The sequence below is a fragment of the Furipterus horrens genome, unplaced genomic scaffold, assembly GCF_987537825.1.
Source record: "Furipterus horrens unplaced genomic scaffold, mFurHor1.1.pri manual_scaffold_3, whole genome shotgun sequence".
Classification (NCBI taxonomy): Eukaryota; Metazoa; Chordata; class Mammalia; order Chiroptera; family Furipteridae; genus Furipterus; species Furipterus horrens.
The window spans coordinates 14,715,120-14,732,905 of NW_028327173.1; the positions used below are offsets into that span (position 1 = coordinate 14,715,120).

Genomic DNA, 17,786 nt, shown 5'->3' on the forward strand with positions numbered 1-17,786 from the left:
GAAAGAGCTGAGGGAGGAAGAGGAGTTGAGGGTGACCCCCCATGTTTCTGGCTGGTCAGTGAATAGCAAAGGCAGAGCTGATCTGGGGTCCAAACAAGTCTGCTCTGGATGTGTGAAATCTGAGGCATCCACGGGGCCTTCTGTGCTGATATCTAAGTGCCAGTTGAATATTGAAGGCTAGAGCTCAAGACAGAAACCCAGCCTGGAGAATAGGCTATGGGAGTGAGCTTGGTACAGGCTGTGGGAAGGGTGAGGGACAGAGCCCTGGGAGGGTGGAGAAAGAACCCATGCAGAAGAACAAGGAGGAGGTGCCAGGGAGATGGGTGGGTGAGAGTTGAAGAAGCATCTCACAGTCCTGGCTGGCTAGGTGAGTTGGTTAGAGTGTCATCCCGATACGCCAAGGTTATGGATTCAATCCCTGGTCAGGGCACATACAGAAAACAACAATGAATGTGTCAATAATTGGAACAAGTTACTGTTTCTCTCACTCTCAGATCAGCCAATCAATTAATCAATAAAAAGCATCTCAACAAGATGTAGCTGGTCTGTAGACCAGCTGCTGTGGAGGTATAAATAGTGTAGATTGAAAAGAGACATCAACAGGTCATAAATCGGTGCCATTGGCTACATAGATTCCATTTTTCTAATCTTGCAGCCAGAATTGCCATGGGGTGTTTATGTGACCAGGGCCATAAAGGAAAGCTTTAGAACCCTGTGAAAAGACTGGCTGGTCCATAGCCAATGTGGTGAAAGCATAACCAAGAAGGTTATGAAAGAACAAATTATGTATCTGGTGGGGTGGTTCTCCACCTTTCTGGTCTCAGGAACCCTTTACACTCTTAAAGGGACCCCAAAGAGTGTTTGCTTATGTAAAATAGACATATCTATATTTCTGATATTTAACATTAAAAGTGGGTTTTATTTTAAAAATATTTAATTCATTTAAAATAACTAAATAATATAATATTATATTTTATATATTTTATATTTTCCAAAACAAAAAAATCTTAGAAGGGTGACATTGTTTTCCATTTTGCAGACACCTTTAAGTTCTGGCTTAATAGTAGAGTGCTGGATTCTCATATCTGATTCTGCATTCAGTCTGTGGCTATTTCATGTCATGTAGCCTCTAGAAAACACCATCATACTACTGGTGAGACAATGAGAGGGAAAAAGGCAAATGTCTTAGTAATATGAAAATAGTTTTGACCTTGCAAACTCTGAAGGGTCTCGGGGACCACCAGGGGTCCCAGAATATTATTTGACAAGTGCTTATCTAATGTATATTCTAAACGAGGATGGACTTTATAAAAGTTTCTGTAGTAGCAGAAGCCAGAATGCCTGGATTCTAGTCCTCTCTGTTAATGACCTAATTAGTTTTCTTGAGAAAGCCACCTGGCATCTGATCTGTCCTGTTCTCCACTCTGCCCTCAGGGCCTAACACAGCACTCTGATTGGAGATGAAATGAACAAATGCCCACCATCTGAAAGAAGTTGAACTCACCCAGGGTTTCAGGGATAAATATCAGTTACAACTACTATTTAACATAGGTTAGTGGCTAAGAGCTTTAATTTTAGAATCCCATGCTATGGATTCGAATCCTGCCTCTGCTGCTTATTAGCTGTGTGATCTTGAGCTAGTCAGTTAATTTCTCTGTTACTTTATCTGTAAAATGGAGATAATAAAACTTCACTGAGTTGTGATGAGAATTAAATGAGAAAATGCATGTGAAGTGCTCATGACAGCACCAGGTACATGGTCAGCATTACTTCCTCATTTGCTGCTATTACTAACTTGAAGGCTTGCTGACCACATGTGACCACATGTCAGATGAACACTTTATCATTTGACCTGAGTCACTGACTCTAAAACTTGCAGAAGTTTTTCTGTCAGAGAAAATACGTTCTATTATTTCAGAAATTCAAAGATATCTCCATGCATTGTCTTGTTACTGTCCCTCTGACTCTCAACTTGTTTGAGAGCTTTCTTCTTGGTTGGTGGTAGCTTTGAAAGTAGCAGTGACCCTGGGGTTTTCCCTCCCACTCCTAGCCTAGGTGGGCAAAGACTCCTTCAAGTACACCCGGGTGCTGGACAAGCTGAAGGTGGAGCAGGAGCATGGCATCGCCATCAACATCTCCCTGTGGAAATTCCAGACCAAGAAATACAACATCACCACCATCAGTGCCTCCAGTCACCACGATTTCATCAAGAACATGATCACAAGTATCTGGCAGGTACCACCAGGGTGACCTCGGCCCTGCTATGGGTTTGGACAGCGGGTGTCCCAGTCCGGATCTGAGCTGGGCCTTCTTTTCTCTGTTCCTTGGGCCAGGCAGACTGGACTGGACTGATTGTGGCAAGCAGTGTAGGTGAGTTTGAAGCTAGCCTACCCATGAAGGGGCAGACCTGTGAGTGTGCACTGCTGGCCTACATGCTGGACATGAAGCAGCTCATCATGACGGTTGACAAGATGGACATCACAGAGCCGCCCTGCAGTAGTGTGCGCTTTGAGGAGATAAGCAAAGAAGAGAAGGCCCAGATCAAGAAGATGGGTTACAACTCTGAGGCTTTCACCTTCGTGCCCACCTCAGGCTGGCATGGGGACAGCATGATAGAAACCAATACCAAGATGAAGGCTAATGGGGGGGGGGGGCAGGGCCAGTTAAATGGGACTTACCCATTCAAATCTTTGAGCTTCTTGTAGAACTTAATCCCCAGGATTTACAGTATGCTTATGGGCCAGTCTCTGTGAATGATCCCCATCCCCACAGGAAACATGGTTTGATCTCCACTTCACAGATGAACAAACAGAGGTAACTCAAAACTACACAACTAGTAAGCACAGAGCTGCTTTGCCCAATGTGACAGCCAGTATGTGGCTATTTAAATTATTCAAATTAAGTCAAATTAAATAATTATAATTTCTTAGTTGTATCAGCTACATTTCAAATGCCCAACAACCATACGTGGCTACCTTCTTGGACAGTGTGGTTATAGAGTATTTCCATCATTGCAGAAAGTTCTACTGGCCAGGGCTGGCAAAGCCTAGAATTCTAGCCAATGCTCAAAGCATCTGAGCTGACCTACCTCTCAAGACAGATTAGGCAGTGTGAGGGCAAAATAAATATGCCTAAGACATAGTCACTGTGCTCACAGATCCCACAATATAGTAGGGTTTAACATTTCTACATGACTATCTCCCTACCAGTGAAGTCTGGCTCTGGCTTCAAACCTGGGTTCAAGACCCAACTCCATTCCTTGCCCCACAGTAAAGGAGTAAGTGAGGTATTAACACTCTGGACCTCAGGACTCACTTCATAGGGTTGTGGGAATAACATGAGAGACTCCACATGGGTATCTGTCCACCCATCAGTTGGTGCTCAAATGCTAACTGATATCACATATTACATTTGCCTAAAGCCTACCTAGTGTTTATTTTTTAAAAATATTTTATTTTTATTTATTTTTAGAGGAAGGGAAGGAGAAAGAAAGGGAGAGAAACATCTGTTGGTTTGGTTGTCTTTTGTGCGCCCCCAACCAGGGACCTGGCCCACAATCCAGGCATGTGCCTTGACCAGGAATTGAACCAGTGACCTTTTGGTTTGCAGGATGATACCCAACCCACTGAGCCACACCAGTCAGGGAAATCCCACCTTTTCGATAACTGACTTGAGGATTCTTAACCTTTTCCCCCACAGGTACTTAGCTATCTTTTTCTGATTATAAAAGCAATGTCTGACCTTTTTACAATGAGCATTTCATGTAGATATCAAGCATAATTTGCAATCTATGGCTTATAGATAATCTATTTTTCACATAATTCTTTCTAGGTCATCACTGCAGGACTCAAAACTATATGTAACACTTTATTTTTTACATCTTCCTTGTCATTTAAGCATGTTCAGTAGTTAATGGGTGTTTCGTATTGCATCTCATGGAGGTACAGTAACTTGTTTAGTCATATTTGTTATTAAATGAAAGTGGTGATTAATAATTTGAGAAATTATGTGCCAGACACCAGACTAAGCACTTTACATATGCACAACCCCATGAAGAAGGCCTTTTATTGTCATATGAAGTAAGAAAACTGGGACACAGTATACATAGGTAATAGCCCAAGGTCACCTGCTTCTAAGAATGTTGTTTCTAATTTTATTAAAAACTGCCATAAGCCTCTTGGTAAATATATCTTTGCATGTGTCTCCAATTTAATTAAAAGAAGTTCCTAACAAAACAAAGGGTAGGCATTATTTTGGCACACTGGCCAACTGTCCTTGAGAAAGATTAGAACTGCCATTGGCAGTGCTCATTGGGATGGTATTGGAACATTTGCGCGCCGGGCACTGTCCTTGGTGCTGAGGGTGCTGCAGTGACTGAGGTGCAGTTCTGCCCATGGCACTTAGTCTTGTTGGGGGGCGGGGTGTAATGCAGAATATAGTGAATAATATAGTGGACTGGTGCTCTGAAAAGGCTAAAGAGGGTGAAGGGGCATGATATGAGAGAGTTATTTTATATTGGATGGTCAAGGGGGGCTGTTCTATAATGATGTTAGAGCAGAAACCTGAAGCTTTGATGCCCATTTCCCACACCCTAAGTGTTCTCACGTATTTCAGCTAATGAAATAAAGGAATTTTATTCTTATGTCCTGAGAATTTATTAAGTACCTATTATGTTCTAGAAGCTAAAAAGAAAGCAAAGTATTCAGTCAGTGGACTAGATAGATTTAGGGTTTAGACTCAGCTTTCAAGAAATACCTGTGACATTGGAGATCTCAGTTTCCCTCTCTTTGAGATGGGGTGATGCTCACTGGTTGGTGTGGCTCAGTGGATTGAGCACTGGCCTGTGAATCAAAGGGTCACCGGTTCAATTCCCAGTCAAGGCACATGCCTGGGTTGCAGGCCAGGTCCCCAGCTGGGGATGCACGAGAGGCAACCACACATTGGTGTTTCTCTCCCTCTTTTTCTCTCGCCCTTCCCCTCTGTCTAAAAATAAATAAATAAATCTTTTTTAAAAAAGATGGGGTGATGCTGACCTCATAGGCTTGTGCAGGCCTCTGAGTTGGCCAATGAGTTGCCAAGATCATCGAACTAATGGAAGAACTCATTCTTACTGATGAGGCTGGTGTTTGAGTGGGGAATTGCCCTCATTATCAACTTCTGGCTTGGGCCTTGGGTAAGCTAATTATCTTTCTCTTTTTGTTTTTTAAAGATATTTTGTTTATTTATTTTTAGAGAGAGTGGAAGGGAGGAAGAAAGAGAGGGATAGAAACATTATGTGCGAGAGAAACATCAACTAGTTGCCTATCACATGCCCCCAATTGGGGATCTGGCCTGAAACCCAGGCATGTGCCCTGACTGGGAATCGAACCCCTGAACTTTTGGTTTGCAGGAGGAAGCCCAACCCACTGAGCCACACCAGTCAGGGCTGGGCAACCTACTTCTGACCCTCGATTATTCCCTCTGTAAAAAGAGGATATATTACTTTTTTCTTACAAGTTTAAATTATTTATATAAAAATTCTTATTAATTTTTTTCAAAGCCTCCTATCATTCTCCCAGACTACACTTTGAAGAATGAGCTCTGTTTTATCTTCCTAGGGGACATGTTTCCCTCAAATTGTTTTCTTAACTTCGACAATTTCGGAATTACAGAGAAGCTGCGGAAGTCCCATGTATACTTCGCTTAGATTCCCTAAACCTTAAATTGACCACATTTGCTTTGTCCTTTTCCCTCTAACTAAAATACTTTTTTCTGAACCATTTGAGAGTAAGCCACAGGATGATGCCCCTTACCCTAAAACTGAATGTATTTCTTAAACCCAAGGACATTCTCTTATAGAGCCAAGGTTAAGTAATCAGAATGAGGGCGTGAAATGAACATGAGTACAGTTCTGAAGTTTACAGATGTTATTCAGATTTTTTCTGTTATCCCACTAACATGCTTTACAGCAAAAGAAAGTCCAGGATCATGTGTTGCATTCAGTTGTCTCTTTAGTCCAAGCTTTGAAGCAGCCTCTCCCTTGGCTCTGCCCACTCCTAGAGATCTGGCTGAGGCCCCAGCTCTGGGAGAGCCAGTGGGTGCTTAAAGCAGGAGGCTCAAAGGAGAGACCTTTTCCCTTTGCCCTCCTCCGTCAGACCAGCTGCCCAGAATACCCTTTTGTCCTGAAGGACGAAACGTAGCCTAGAGGGCATCAAGAGGAGGGGATTGTGGCAGCCGAAGAAATCGGCTTGGCTCCTTTCCCACCAAAGTCCTGTATGCTCTTCTTTTCCCATTGGTTCCTGTTAAAGGAACTGGACAACTGAAGGTCAGCTTCTGCCTGGAATGTGGATCCTGGCACTCCCTTGGGTTCTGCTACCAAGGCTTCAGTATAAATCAGGGAGCCCTCTTATTGTCTGGATTGGAGTCCCTGGCTGCAAGCCGTCTTGGTGCCTGCAGGATGGCCCTCTCCTAATTATATACCACGTCGAACACTTTTGGGGGGTTGCTTGAATACAACAGGCTTATATTAACAAGAGTAACCACTTATTTTGGACTTTCTATGTGCTCTGCCTACAAAATTACCTCATTTACTTTTCACAATTTCCTGTACCCATTTTAAAGATAAGGAAAATTGAGGTTGAGAAGGTGTAATTAGTAACCTTCCCAAGGTCATTTGGTTTTAGCTAATCAAGACAGGACCGCATCTGTGTGTCTTCATGACTCAGGCTCAAGCCACTCTGTTCTAACTGTATAAATGCCATTTGTTTAATCTGTTAGGGACTAAATTATTTGCTTCATAATTTGTATAATTGATTGAATGCAGTTCTGGCAGTCTCATCACGCAAGACCCACCAGGTCTTGAGACTGGGCAGGGAGAGCGGAAGGATCCGGCAGCTCAAGTAAAACTCAGCCTGGGAGCTTTAAAAACTATTTTTGGAAAACCCTAGTCGCTTCCTCTGCCAGCGTTGTCGCGGTTGCTAGCAGTGTCCACCAGGGGGAAGCCGACGCCACGCTGCGCCAGACGTGCCTCTCCTCCTCTTCCTCATCTCTCTGGTTTGCTTGGGAAAAGAGCCCGCCTCCTGTCCCATAAGGCCCTGAACCGGAAACTTCACTGTCTCTTCCTGTTTCCCATCATGGCGGTGAGTACCTGAGGCCCGGGTTAACATCCCTTCATCCGTCTCCATCCACGGCCGGCCGAGTTCCCGAGAGTGTCCCTTGTCCGCGGCTCGGGGACGATTGAGCCCTCTATAAGGCCGTGCTGAGACTTCAGAGCCATGCGGGCCGAGAACGCGGAGCCGGACCCTGTCGCCTCCTGTCCTGCCCTCCCAGGAGCGGGTTCAGGGCAGCCTCCCGGAAGGCTCACGGGCCCGTAGGCTGCAGCCAGAGCGTACGGCTCGAACGAATGGGTCTGCGCCGTAGGATCCGGACCTGTTTCTGGTCCTGGGGACTGGAGACTTGGCCGGTGCTAGGGGATCTCGGCCGGGACCTCCGCCAAGGGAAGGGGCCAGCCTTTTGCCGCAGCCTCAGGCTGCTTCCGAATGGGCTGGGGAACGTGGTTCCACAACCACGTGTTTCCTGTTTTCTCACCAATTCTTTTTTTCCCCCATCGGCCTCATAATGGGGCGCTCCCCGCTACGCTACACGTTGAGCCTTCGCGCTCATCCTCAGTGTTTATTGTTTGTAACTTGGTACCTGCTCTGAGTTTCTGCCCACCCATTCCGTGCGTGGAGGAAGAAACAAGATCCCAAGCTGTCTTCTTCCTTGATGCTTCCTAGGCGAACACAGTGACGCTTACTAAATTTTTTGGGCTTCCGGTACGATTTGGGAGGAGCGGAAATACATTTGCAATGTGTAAAGTAACGGGCTTGCAGCTGTGGCGGGTTGCGTGTGTTGACGGCTGCGCTTCCCTGTTACAGCAGGATCAAGGTGAGAAGGAGAACCCCATGCGGGAGCTTCGCATCCGCAAGCTCTGTCTCAACATCTGCGTGGGGGAAAGTGGAGACAGGCTGACCCGGGCAGCCAAGGTCCTGGAGCAGCTCACAGGGCAGACCCCTGTGTTCTCCAAAGGTAAGTGGCAGGTGTGAAGAGGGCTGGAGGCTCACATGCCTGGGGGTTCCTTCACTCCCCTCCTGCCAGGCCTGCTAAGGACCCGTTTTGAGAGTGACAGTTGACATCCCTTAAGAGCATTATCTTCCTAAGCTACTCGAGAAGTGTCTTTCTTTTAGGATTGGTTGTGCCATTAGGGTACGAGGTCATATATATTTTAAAGATTTTATTTACTTCTAGAGAGAGAGGAAGAGAGGGAAAGATACATCAATCAGTTGCCTCTTGCACGCCCCCAATCGGGGACCTGGCCCACAACCTAGGCATGTGCCCTGACTGGGAATCGAACCCCGACCTTCCGGTCCACACTCAGTCCACAGAACCACACCAGCCAGGACTAGAGTACGAGGTTTTATGTGAGCAGAAATTAAGGGTAGCCCAGGCAAAGATTTTCCAAGTAAGGGTTGAGGTAGAGTGGAAATGCTGGGGAAGCAGTAAGTGATGCTAGGTCTGATTAGCAGTTAAGAGTTATAAAGGCTACATTGAGAACAGGGTAAAGTTAGGTTGCTTTAGGGTAGTGGAATATGGCAAGTCCTTGGGTTCATATCCTGCCTCTTACCACTGGCTGTGATCTTGCTCAAGTTAACCTCTTAGAACCTCCTCTGTTAAATGGGGATGACAGTACAATAAGGTTTTAGTGAACGTTAGCCATTGTTGTTCTAATGTTTTGTTTTCTGTAGACAATGATCATCTTCCTTTCTAGGGGCCTATTCTAGTTGTTAACCTGCTCTTCCTGAGGCTTTGACATTATGACTGAGCCCTTAAATGGCTTAAGTATGGCTGAGTGAAGGGGAAGTTGGGGGTGGGGGTAAGGAATCTGTTTTCTGTTACAGATGAAGCCAATTAAAAGGTGTAGGTGCCGTGGCTGGTGTGGTTCAGTGGGTTGAATGCCATCCTGTGAACTGAAAGGCCGCCGGTTTGATTCCCAGTCAGGGCGCATGCCTGGGTTGCGGACCAGGTCCCCATTTGGGAGCGTGCAAGAAGTGTATGTATTTCTTGTACATCATGGTTTCTCCCCCTTCCCCTCTCTAAGAATAAATAAAATCTTTTAAAAAAAGATACAGGTGACACTGGTTAGAACACTGCCACTTAGAGTGTGGATAGGTTCTTAATATCTCTTCGGAGTCATGGAGACGATGTTCTGGGGACTAGGTGGGAGTATGACAGCACCTGACTCCTTGTCACCCCTGCCTGCAGCCAGGTACACCGTCAGATCCTTCGGCATCAGGAGAAACGAAAAGATTGCTGTCCACTGCACAGTCCGTGGAGCTAAGGCAGAAGAGATCCTGGAGAAAGGTCTAAAGGTGAGGCTGATCCCGTCACGGGCTGATGCTAAGGAGCACCAGCTTAATACATATTTATAATTCAAGTGGTTTCAGTTAAACTAACGTACTGGGTTTTTTGAAGTATAATTAACATACAACATTGTATTAGTTTCAGGTGTACAGTATGATGATTTCTGCATACATTAAATGATCGCAATAAACCTAACTAGTTACCATCTGTCACTGTATAAAGTTAAAAAATAACTTTTTTCTTGTGATGAGAGAATCTTTTAAGATTTTTTGTTAGCAACTTTCAAATGTACAGCACAGTATTGTTAACTATAGTCACCATGCTGTATGTTACATGCCATGATTTTATTTTATGACTGGAAATTTGTATCTTTTGACCCCCTTCACCCATTTTGCTCCCGCCCCCAACCCCGCAGCTAGTATGCTTTTTTTTGGCATCTAGGAGTTTTGGTTTTTTAGATTCCATGTATAAGTGAAATCATGGTGTTTCTCTGACTTATTTCACTCAGCATAATACCCTCACGATCCACAGCATTATTGCAGATGGCAAGGTTTCATTCTTTTTTAATGGTTGAGTGGCATTCCATTGTGTGTGTATGAGGATATGTGCCACGTGTTTATCCATTCACCCACCATCGGACACTTAGGTTGTTTCCATAACTTGGCCATTGTAAATGATGCTACAGTGACCAGGAGGCTGCGTGTGTCTTTTCGTTTTTTGAGGAGCCTCTGTACTGTTTTTCGTGGTGGCTGCACCTGTTTACATTCCACCAGCAGTGCACGAGAGTTTCCTTTTCTCCACGTGCCGGCACCCTTTTACTGTCTTTTTGATAATAGCCATTCTGGCTGGTGTGAGGTGTCACCTCACTGTGGCTTTGATTTGCTTTTCCCTAATGATTAGTGATGCCGAGCATCTTTTCATGTCCCTGGTGGCCGTCTGTATGTGGCTGTCTGAATGTCTTCAGAGTTCTTTTGCATTTGGCAGGGTTCAGCTGTGCTCTTTGATGCTTTCTCTGGGTTTTGCCCTGCCCTTTGAAAGTTGGGAAAGGTCTGATATCCAAAGTTAGGATTTGATTTGGTGTGTTGGGGGAATGAATAAGATTTTGTTTCTGCCTCAGTTGCATCGAATTATATTTCTGGGGTGCCGAGTGTCGCAAGCTAAGCTAGTTATTTCAGGGGGATTTGAGTTGACAAGGATTGTGATTGCTACATTTATCCCTTCAGGTGCGAGAGTACGAGTTACGAAAAAATAACTTCTCAGATACTGGAAACTTTGGTTTCGGGATCCAGGAACACATTGATTTGGGCATCAAATATGACCCAAGCATTGGTATCTATGGCCTGGACTTCTATGTGGTATGAATACTTAACCCTTCCCACTCTGTGTGTGTGTGAGGAGCGTGGAATATGCTATTCCTTTATTTCACATGTGCTATTTTGATGTTCAGATGTTGGGTTCAAGCTTTGAGTGTTGCCTGCCTTTGTTTTTCCCTTTGGAAGACGTATCTTGTTTGCGACATGGGTAGGGGTGCAGGACTGAACTAGGGGGACAAGATCACTGCTGTTAATGAAGCATAAAGACCCGGATCTAGCAACCACCGATGGGGCTTAAAGGTGGATGAAAAAGCTATTCTGTCCAGCTACTGATTGAAAATTTGAATGATGCTGTTAGGCACCTCATTTGACTGCACGGAGGCTGTTTTTTCCAGCTTCTTAGGCCCTGGGTGGGGATTCCATCCTGAGGGCAGGTTTGGCGTTGTGGCTGGTTTGTATCAGGTGGGGATTTCAATGGAGGAATGACCTTTTGTGTTATTATAATGTTTGGGTCCAAACATCAAACTAAGTATCAGAAACCAGAAGACCTGAATGATGGCAGCAACCTCGTTAGATTTGAATATCCAAAACAGTAGTGAGAATTGGCTGCTCACTGGGAGCCTGGGAACAACAAACCAAATTTAAGAAGGACTCTTGAGCTGAAATGGAAGAAGAGACGTGTTAGTGCTTCTCATAGTTTTAAGTTTTCTACAGTGCACATGTAGTAAGATTGTTCTTAAGAATAAAAGTGCTTTGGAGATTGGGAAGCAGCAGTAGAGAATCCTTAGCTACCATTGGAAGTTAGGTAGGGAAAGGGTGCAGCAAGTTCCGGCCTCCAGAGCAAACCTATACGACAGTGGTGTGTTGTCCAGGGTGCTTGAGGATTGATCTCTCCAATGTGTGAGTCCTGTCTGTCCGCTCCTGACTCTGAGCTGGCTTGGTGACTGTTTGTTATTCCTGGGACAGGTGCTGGGTAGGCCAGGTTTCAGCATCGCAGACAAGAAACGCAGGACAGGCTGCATTGGGGCGAAACACAGAATCAGCAAAGAGGAGGCCATGCGCTGGTTCCAACAGAAGGTAAAGTTGATTTATTTCAGGTCAAATGGTAGAATGTGGTGAGTGGAGTTGGGATTTGGGGATGCAAAGTCTACCACCATTTGGTGGGTAGCTTCTATGAGGATAGATTATTTGGGCAGCTTGGCAAGTGGGGGCTTCCAGGGTTAATGGCTTAAAAGAACATCCAGAATCAGGCCTTTTCCCCACCCCAGTGAGTGCTGGCAGCTCAAAGGGGGAAAATACGGCTTTAATAAGAGCCCCCTTCTCTCAGAGTGTAGTGCAGTTGAGCACAGTGTGGCAGTTGTTAAAACTGGCTAGCTTCCTGTTTAGTCCAGAGTGGGCACGGGATTCAGAGCCAAGTTTATGCATCAGATTTGGATTCTCAAATGAAACATTAGCCATTGCTGTGATCTTTGCTGTTGCCTCCTGTTCTGAAAAAAGAAATCTCTTCTCTTTCAGTATGATGGCATCATCCTTCCTGGCAAATAAATTCCTGTTTCTACCCAAAAGGCCAATAAAATATTTTCAGTGAAATGTACATTACTGTGTGTGTTCTGTGAAAGGAGCCTGGCCCTATTCAAGTCCTTGGACCTCAAGCGACTTAAAGCTTCGATGGGAATAGCTGGTAACAACTTTGATTTCCTCTGAGTGGATGCCGATGTTTCCTGGCAGATCTAAGCCAGAGCTTCTCAGCATTGCCTGTGCCCAGCACTCGCATGTTGATAGGCTGTGGTGCAGTAGTCATGTGGAAACTGATTTTAGAGGGGAGGGGTATGATTGGGTCGGGATTAGAGCCTTGATTAAAGGTGGGGGGCAGTGCTCCCGTGTTCCAGGAGGCTCCCCTTTACTCTGATTCTGTTATTCACCAGAGATTTTACTAACACTGATGTCTGGTGAAGGGATCACAGGCTTTTTGGTGTGATGCTTGGAATTAAATATTGGTTTAACTGTTCACTCAGTTTTCCCTTCAGATGAGAGTCTATAAGGTTGTTGAGAGGTAGTGTAAGTACAGAAGAGGATGGTCTTTGAGGCAAACTGCTGGATTTGATTTCCCACCCTGTCTTTTAGATGTGTTAACCTTAAGCAAGTTAGTCTTTCTGCCTCAGTTTTCTCATCTGTATCATGGAGGCAGTAATCATTATCAGAATAATGATAATATCCTTTAGAAGGTCTAGACTTGTACCAGGCACATAGTGTTCAAAAAGAGTTAATTTTGTGTTTTGGTGTGTGGGAAATGTTTTTCTTAAGCATTGCTTACCACCCCCGCCCCTGGTTTGGTGTAGAAGTGGAACTTTCTTGCCTGTGCATTTCCAGGTCACTGAAGCAGTGACATTCAAAAGCCATCATTTCTCTGACCATAAACCCAGTACTTGGCCAGTGGTTCATAGTTTTCACTCTCGGGTTTACATTTTTACATTTTGAGGACATGTGAGTTCAGTTTAATAACTTATCTCGTGACTAATGAGTTCAGTTGTCCTTGGACCACCTTGTCGTTGCTGTTCACTGTGCTGTAATTTATTAGCTGTCTGTGGGTATTTTAAAACTCAGATTCCTTGGTGTGCTTGATTTTTAATGGAAACATGATTTATTTTGTCTTCCTGATAATAAAGTCTTATCCAACAAGATCAGATTCAGTAGGTTAAGGGGGAGAATCATGAAATGTGTTTCCGTATACTTTTAAAGTATCAATGTGCGCTTACTTCTCAGTCTTTACTGGAGGGCCAGGGCTATCACCTTGTAAATGGCATGAAAACTTGTGAAGGAGTTTTGCTTCTTGTGATTCAGCTTCATTTTAGAGGGGGAACTTCACTTATTTGAACTTCTGTAATTATACTAACAACTACAGGTGGAATAAATAATTTTAAGAACAAACTTAAAAAAAAATGTATTGATTGATTTTAAAGAGAGAGAGAAACATTGATTTGTTCTACTTTATGCATTCATTGGTTGCTTCTCGTATGTGCCCTGACCCAGGGATCGAACCCGCAACCTTGGTGAATGGGGATGATGCTGTAAGCAACTGAGCCACCCGGCCAGGGCGCAAGAACAGACTAACTTGGTGAATGATAGCTGCAAACATGCGGGACAATAGCTGCTGTGGGAAGTCAGCATATTATACAGAGGAGTTGGAGAACATTTGCTAGTTTTATCCAGAAGCATTTCAGAAATATGTGGAAAGTGAAAGTCCCTCTAATGCTACTACTGTCCTCGTACACTTTACTGTTACGCCATTTGCTGTGTATCACATGTTATGTTTGTATTACTATTTAACAGTATAAACCTGCCAACCCCCCATCCCTTTTAAATCCTCACCTGAGGATTATTTATTGATTTGGGAAAGAGAAACGTCCATTGGTTGCCTCCTGTATGCATTTGACCTAGGCTCGAACCCACAACCTTTGGTGTACGGGACGATGCTCCAACCAACTGAGTCACTGGGTCAGGGCAACTTTCCCATTTTAAAATTAAACTGCCTGGGCTCCTGGCCCAGTGAAAAAGGGACTCCTGGGACTTCAGACATCTCACTGGACTTTAGTGCTAGCTCTAGCAATATTTTAGGTGAGTTTTAATAAGATCTGCAGGCAACTTGTATGCCCACACTAACATAGGCTAATTATGCACATCGTAATGTCAGAACAAAGCAGGGAGGATATATCCCAGGAGAATTCTTAAATAAATTTAGTTTTGTGAAATTCTTACTGTGTGGTTATTTTTCTCATTTTTCAGCTGCTACCCATGAAAACTGGGATCAGTGTTAGGTGACCCTCTGCCCCCATGTCCCATTGGGGTTGTCTTCAGAATAACAGTGTCCCTGGTGGGTATCTGTCTATATCCTGTACTAGGCCCAGAAACACTGGGCACTACTTTGCTGATTGAATAGTCCTGTGGTTACCTTCTAGGGCAATAATATCTACCCTCATCTGGGGTATTTGAAAATTTGTGACTGTGGCCTTCTGATTATCACTTACTAGGGTTGCTATTTCTATTAGTACCTTGTGGTCAGATAGTCAAACATTCTACCATGTGGGGATAAAACAAGTATGTGAAGTGCTATGGGGATAGGTACAGGAAGGTCACCAGTACTTATGCAGCAGATGTTGGGGCCAGCCAGCTATGCAGTCACAAGGCGGTCCCAGTCAATTTGGTTGAGAAATAGCAGGGAGACCATATACTAGAATGAGCAAGGGTAGAGGAGTAGGTCAAATCAGGCTAGGGAGGGTCCAGATCACAGACCCCACCAATGGAGGCTCCAGCAGGTGCAGTGAGACACTTCAGAAGGGGAAATTGGGCACAAGTGGGGAAACCACTTAGCTCATTGTACTTGGCATTTTCATCTACCTAGGATGGCTAAAGGGGAGAGGTCAAAACTCAGGTGAGAGCAGGGTTCTTTTTAAAGAAGTAATCAAAACTGGAGAAAATTATACATGTTACTGTTTTGAGCTGTTAATAGAAAATATCAGTCCACAAGGACTGTTTATGCCAAGTAACTTGAATCGGAAGTCACACATGATTGTTTAGGACTGAGGACAATACGCTCCTCCATAGGAAACAGTAGTTAGCCAACTGCTAATTTACCTTGTAGACTTTCTTTATTTTTTTTTAAGGTATTATTTATTTTGAGAGAGAGGAAGGGAGGGAGGAAGAGGGATGTGAGAAACACTGATCAGTTGCCTCTCATAGGTGCCCCAACCAGGGACTGACCCCACAACCTGGGCATGTGCCCTGACTGGGAATCAAACTGGTGACTTTCGCTTTGTGGGACGACGATCAACCAACTGAACCACACTGGTCAGGGCTAGGCTATTTTTTATTTTTAGTTTTTAAACATAATTGAGGTAACTAGCTGTAATTTTAATTTGCTTTTTTTTCTCTTAATTATATTCTCATGTCACAGTGGCTTCGTATATGCCACCTTCTGGTGTGTAGGACACAGCGCCTTATCTGTGCAGCCAGCACTAACTGCCAGCAATGTCAGTTTCATAGAACTGCCGCAGCAGAAGCTCTCTGCCTTGTTGTCTTGGCCCTTTGTCCACTATCGGTAAGGTCCTTGCATAGCATCTTCAACCTGTTAGGTGGAGTGGTATAGTTGAGAGGATGCCAAGCTGGAAAAGGCCACGTATGTTCTCATTTCTCTGCTTCCCCTGCTAGCATCAGAGCAGACTGGCCTGTTGGATTTTGTGTATAATCCTTTATCTTCTCAATTTTGTGCTTTTTCCTTATCCCACAGTTTAACCACTTGCTAGTCCCAATCTGTTAAATTCCACACACAGGCTGAAGCTCTCCGGCCCGCCTGTGGGTAAAGACCACAGTAAGTAGGCTGCCAGAGGTTTGAGCCCTAAAGGGTTAAGGCCCAGGCTTCCTCCTGGAGTAGGGAGGTCTGGGCCCAGAAACCACCCACAATTAGTTTAAGCTGCCAGCTGCTAGGGACCTCACTGGTGCCTGGGGGTACAGAACCACTTCTAGAGCAGCTTGTTATGGAAATCAGTTTGTAGTTGTCTGAGGGGAATCCAGCCTAAGGCACCCAGGGGCACCTGGAAGAATGAACTTGATTGTTCAAGGTGCAGGTACAGAAAAGCTTATGAAACAAGTACAGATGGTTTGTTTTCACAAAGCTGAGCAAAAATGATGAGTTGTGATTGTACCAATTGAGGAACTTAAGTAATTTGCTTTTAAGATGTTATGTAATTATATTTGTCATTATTGATGTAATTTGCTGTGTGGTAAATGCATCAGTTACCCAGCATCTGAAAGTAGCTTGAAAGGCAAAGGTGTTCAACAATTTAAGCAGAAAATGATGTTCTAGACTCCCTCAGTTACCCTGGTAGACATACTGCTTTGATAACAAGACTCTAAACCCTTTTAACACTGTGGTAGCTATCTGAAAGTGTTTTCTTATAGTGTGTTTCTGTTTTTTGCTTTTTATTTTTTTATTTTTGATGTTTAAAGAGAGGAGTAGAGAGGGAGAAAGAGGGAGAGAAACATCAAAGAGAGTTGCTGGCCTGCAACCCATGCATGTGCCCTGATCAAGAATTGAACCGGTGACCCTTTGCTTGGCAGGACAACGCTCAGCCAACTGAGCCATACCAGCAAGGGCTAAATCTGCAGTTTTTGAAAAACCGTGCTCCACAATGTAGTCAATCCTATTTCAGTCACAAAGGCAGAACATCATGGCTGGAAGAGCCCACAGAGGTCATCTGATCTAGCAGTCCCTAAGTCCTAATCCTTGCCTAGTACTGGCCTGGTGACAGGAGAGACACCTGAGACATTTATTTAAAATATAGATTCCAGGCCCAGCGCCAGAGAGCTTAGAGTAGAGCACAGGAATCTATTTTTTAACAATCTTCTTAGATGCTTTGTATGCACAGCCGGGTTTGAAAAGTCTAGGATGCAACCCTTACACTGAGAAAGCTCTCTCAGATGGCAGATGTTTTCTTTAAAAGACGAAAAAGCACATGTCACCACTGAATTTACAGGTTTGACGTATTTCTAATAAACTAAAATAAATATATAACTCAAAAAATGTATCCTGCTGGTCATTTATCCGATCACTTCTTTGAGTGCCCCCTAGGTGTTCCACACTGCCCAAGGGTCTCAGTTTCCATCAGCGAGCAGAGATCTCTGCCTGCATGGAGCTTACATTCCGGTGGAGGGAGATGGGCCATAAACAACACCAAGTACACGATAACCTAGGAGGTGATGCGTGCTACGGAGAAGAAAAGGCTGGGTGGGGTAGGGTGTGGGGAGGGCTGGTCAGGGTCCGCCTCACTGGGAAAGTGAGACTTGAGAGGACACGAGGAGGTAAGAGTTGGCCAAATGGGTCTGTGAGGAAGGGCTCTCCAGAGGGGTTGGCCAGAACAAAGGCCCTTGTTAAGGAGCATGTAGCATAGCGATCAGTATAGCGAATAGGCAGATGAGGGACGGCATAGGAGGGGATGGGGTCACAGGTGAGGGGTTGGGGAGCAGCTGTGTTGGGCTTTGTCCGCCGTTACAAAGACTGGTCTTCGGGGTGAGCAAAATGAATCACTGGGAGATTGTGAG

General features: G+C 44.6%; 2 protein-coding genes across 2 annotated transcripts; both read left to right on the forward strand.

Annotated features, from left to right (window-relative positions):
• The first annotated feature begins 287 nt into the window (after positions 1-287).
• LOC150014345 (elongation factor 1-alpha-like) lies at positions 288-2,705 on the forward strand. Its single transcript, XM_090268251.1, has 3 exons — positions 288-323; positions 2,056-2,235; positions 2,334-2,705. Exons 1-3 carry the CDS (start codon positions 288-290, stop codon positions 2,703-2,705), a joined length of 588 nt encoding a protein of 195 aa, XP_090124377.1.
• Positions 2,706-7,047: 4,342 nt separating this feature from the next.
• On the forward strand, positions 7,048-12,285 carry RPL11 (ribosomal protein L11). The gene is made up of 6 exons (XM_090268778.1): positions 7,048-7,118; positions 7,896-8,046; positions 9,280-9,386; positions 10,602-10,733; positions 11,658-11,768; positions 12,207-12,285. The coding sequence occupies exons 1-6, from the start codon at positions 7,113-7,115 to the stop codon at positions 12,234-12,236; spliced, it is 537 nt and encodes a 178-aa protein (XP_090124904.1). The 5' UTR covers positions 7,048-7,112; the 3' UTR covers positions 12,237-12,285.
• Positions 12,286-17,786: the final 5,501 nt, after the last annotated feature.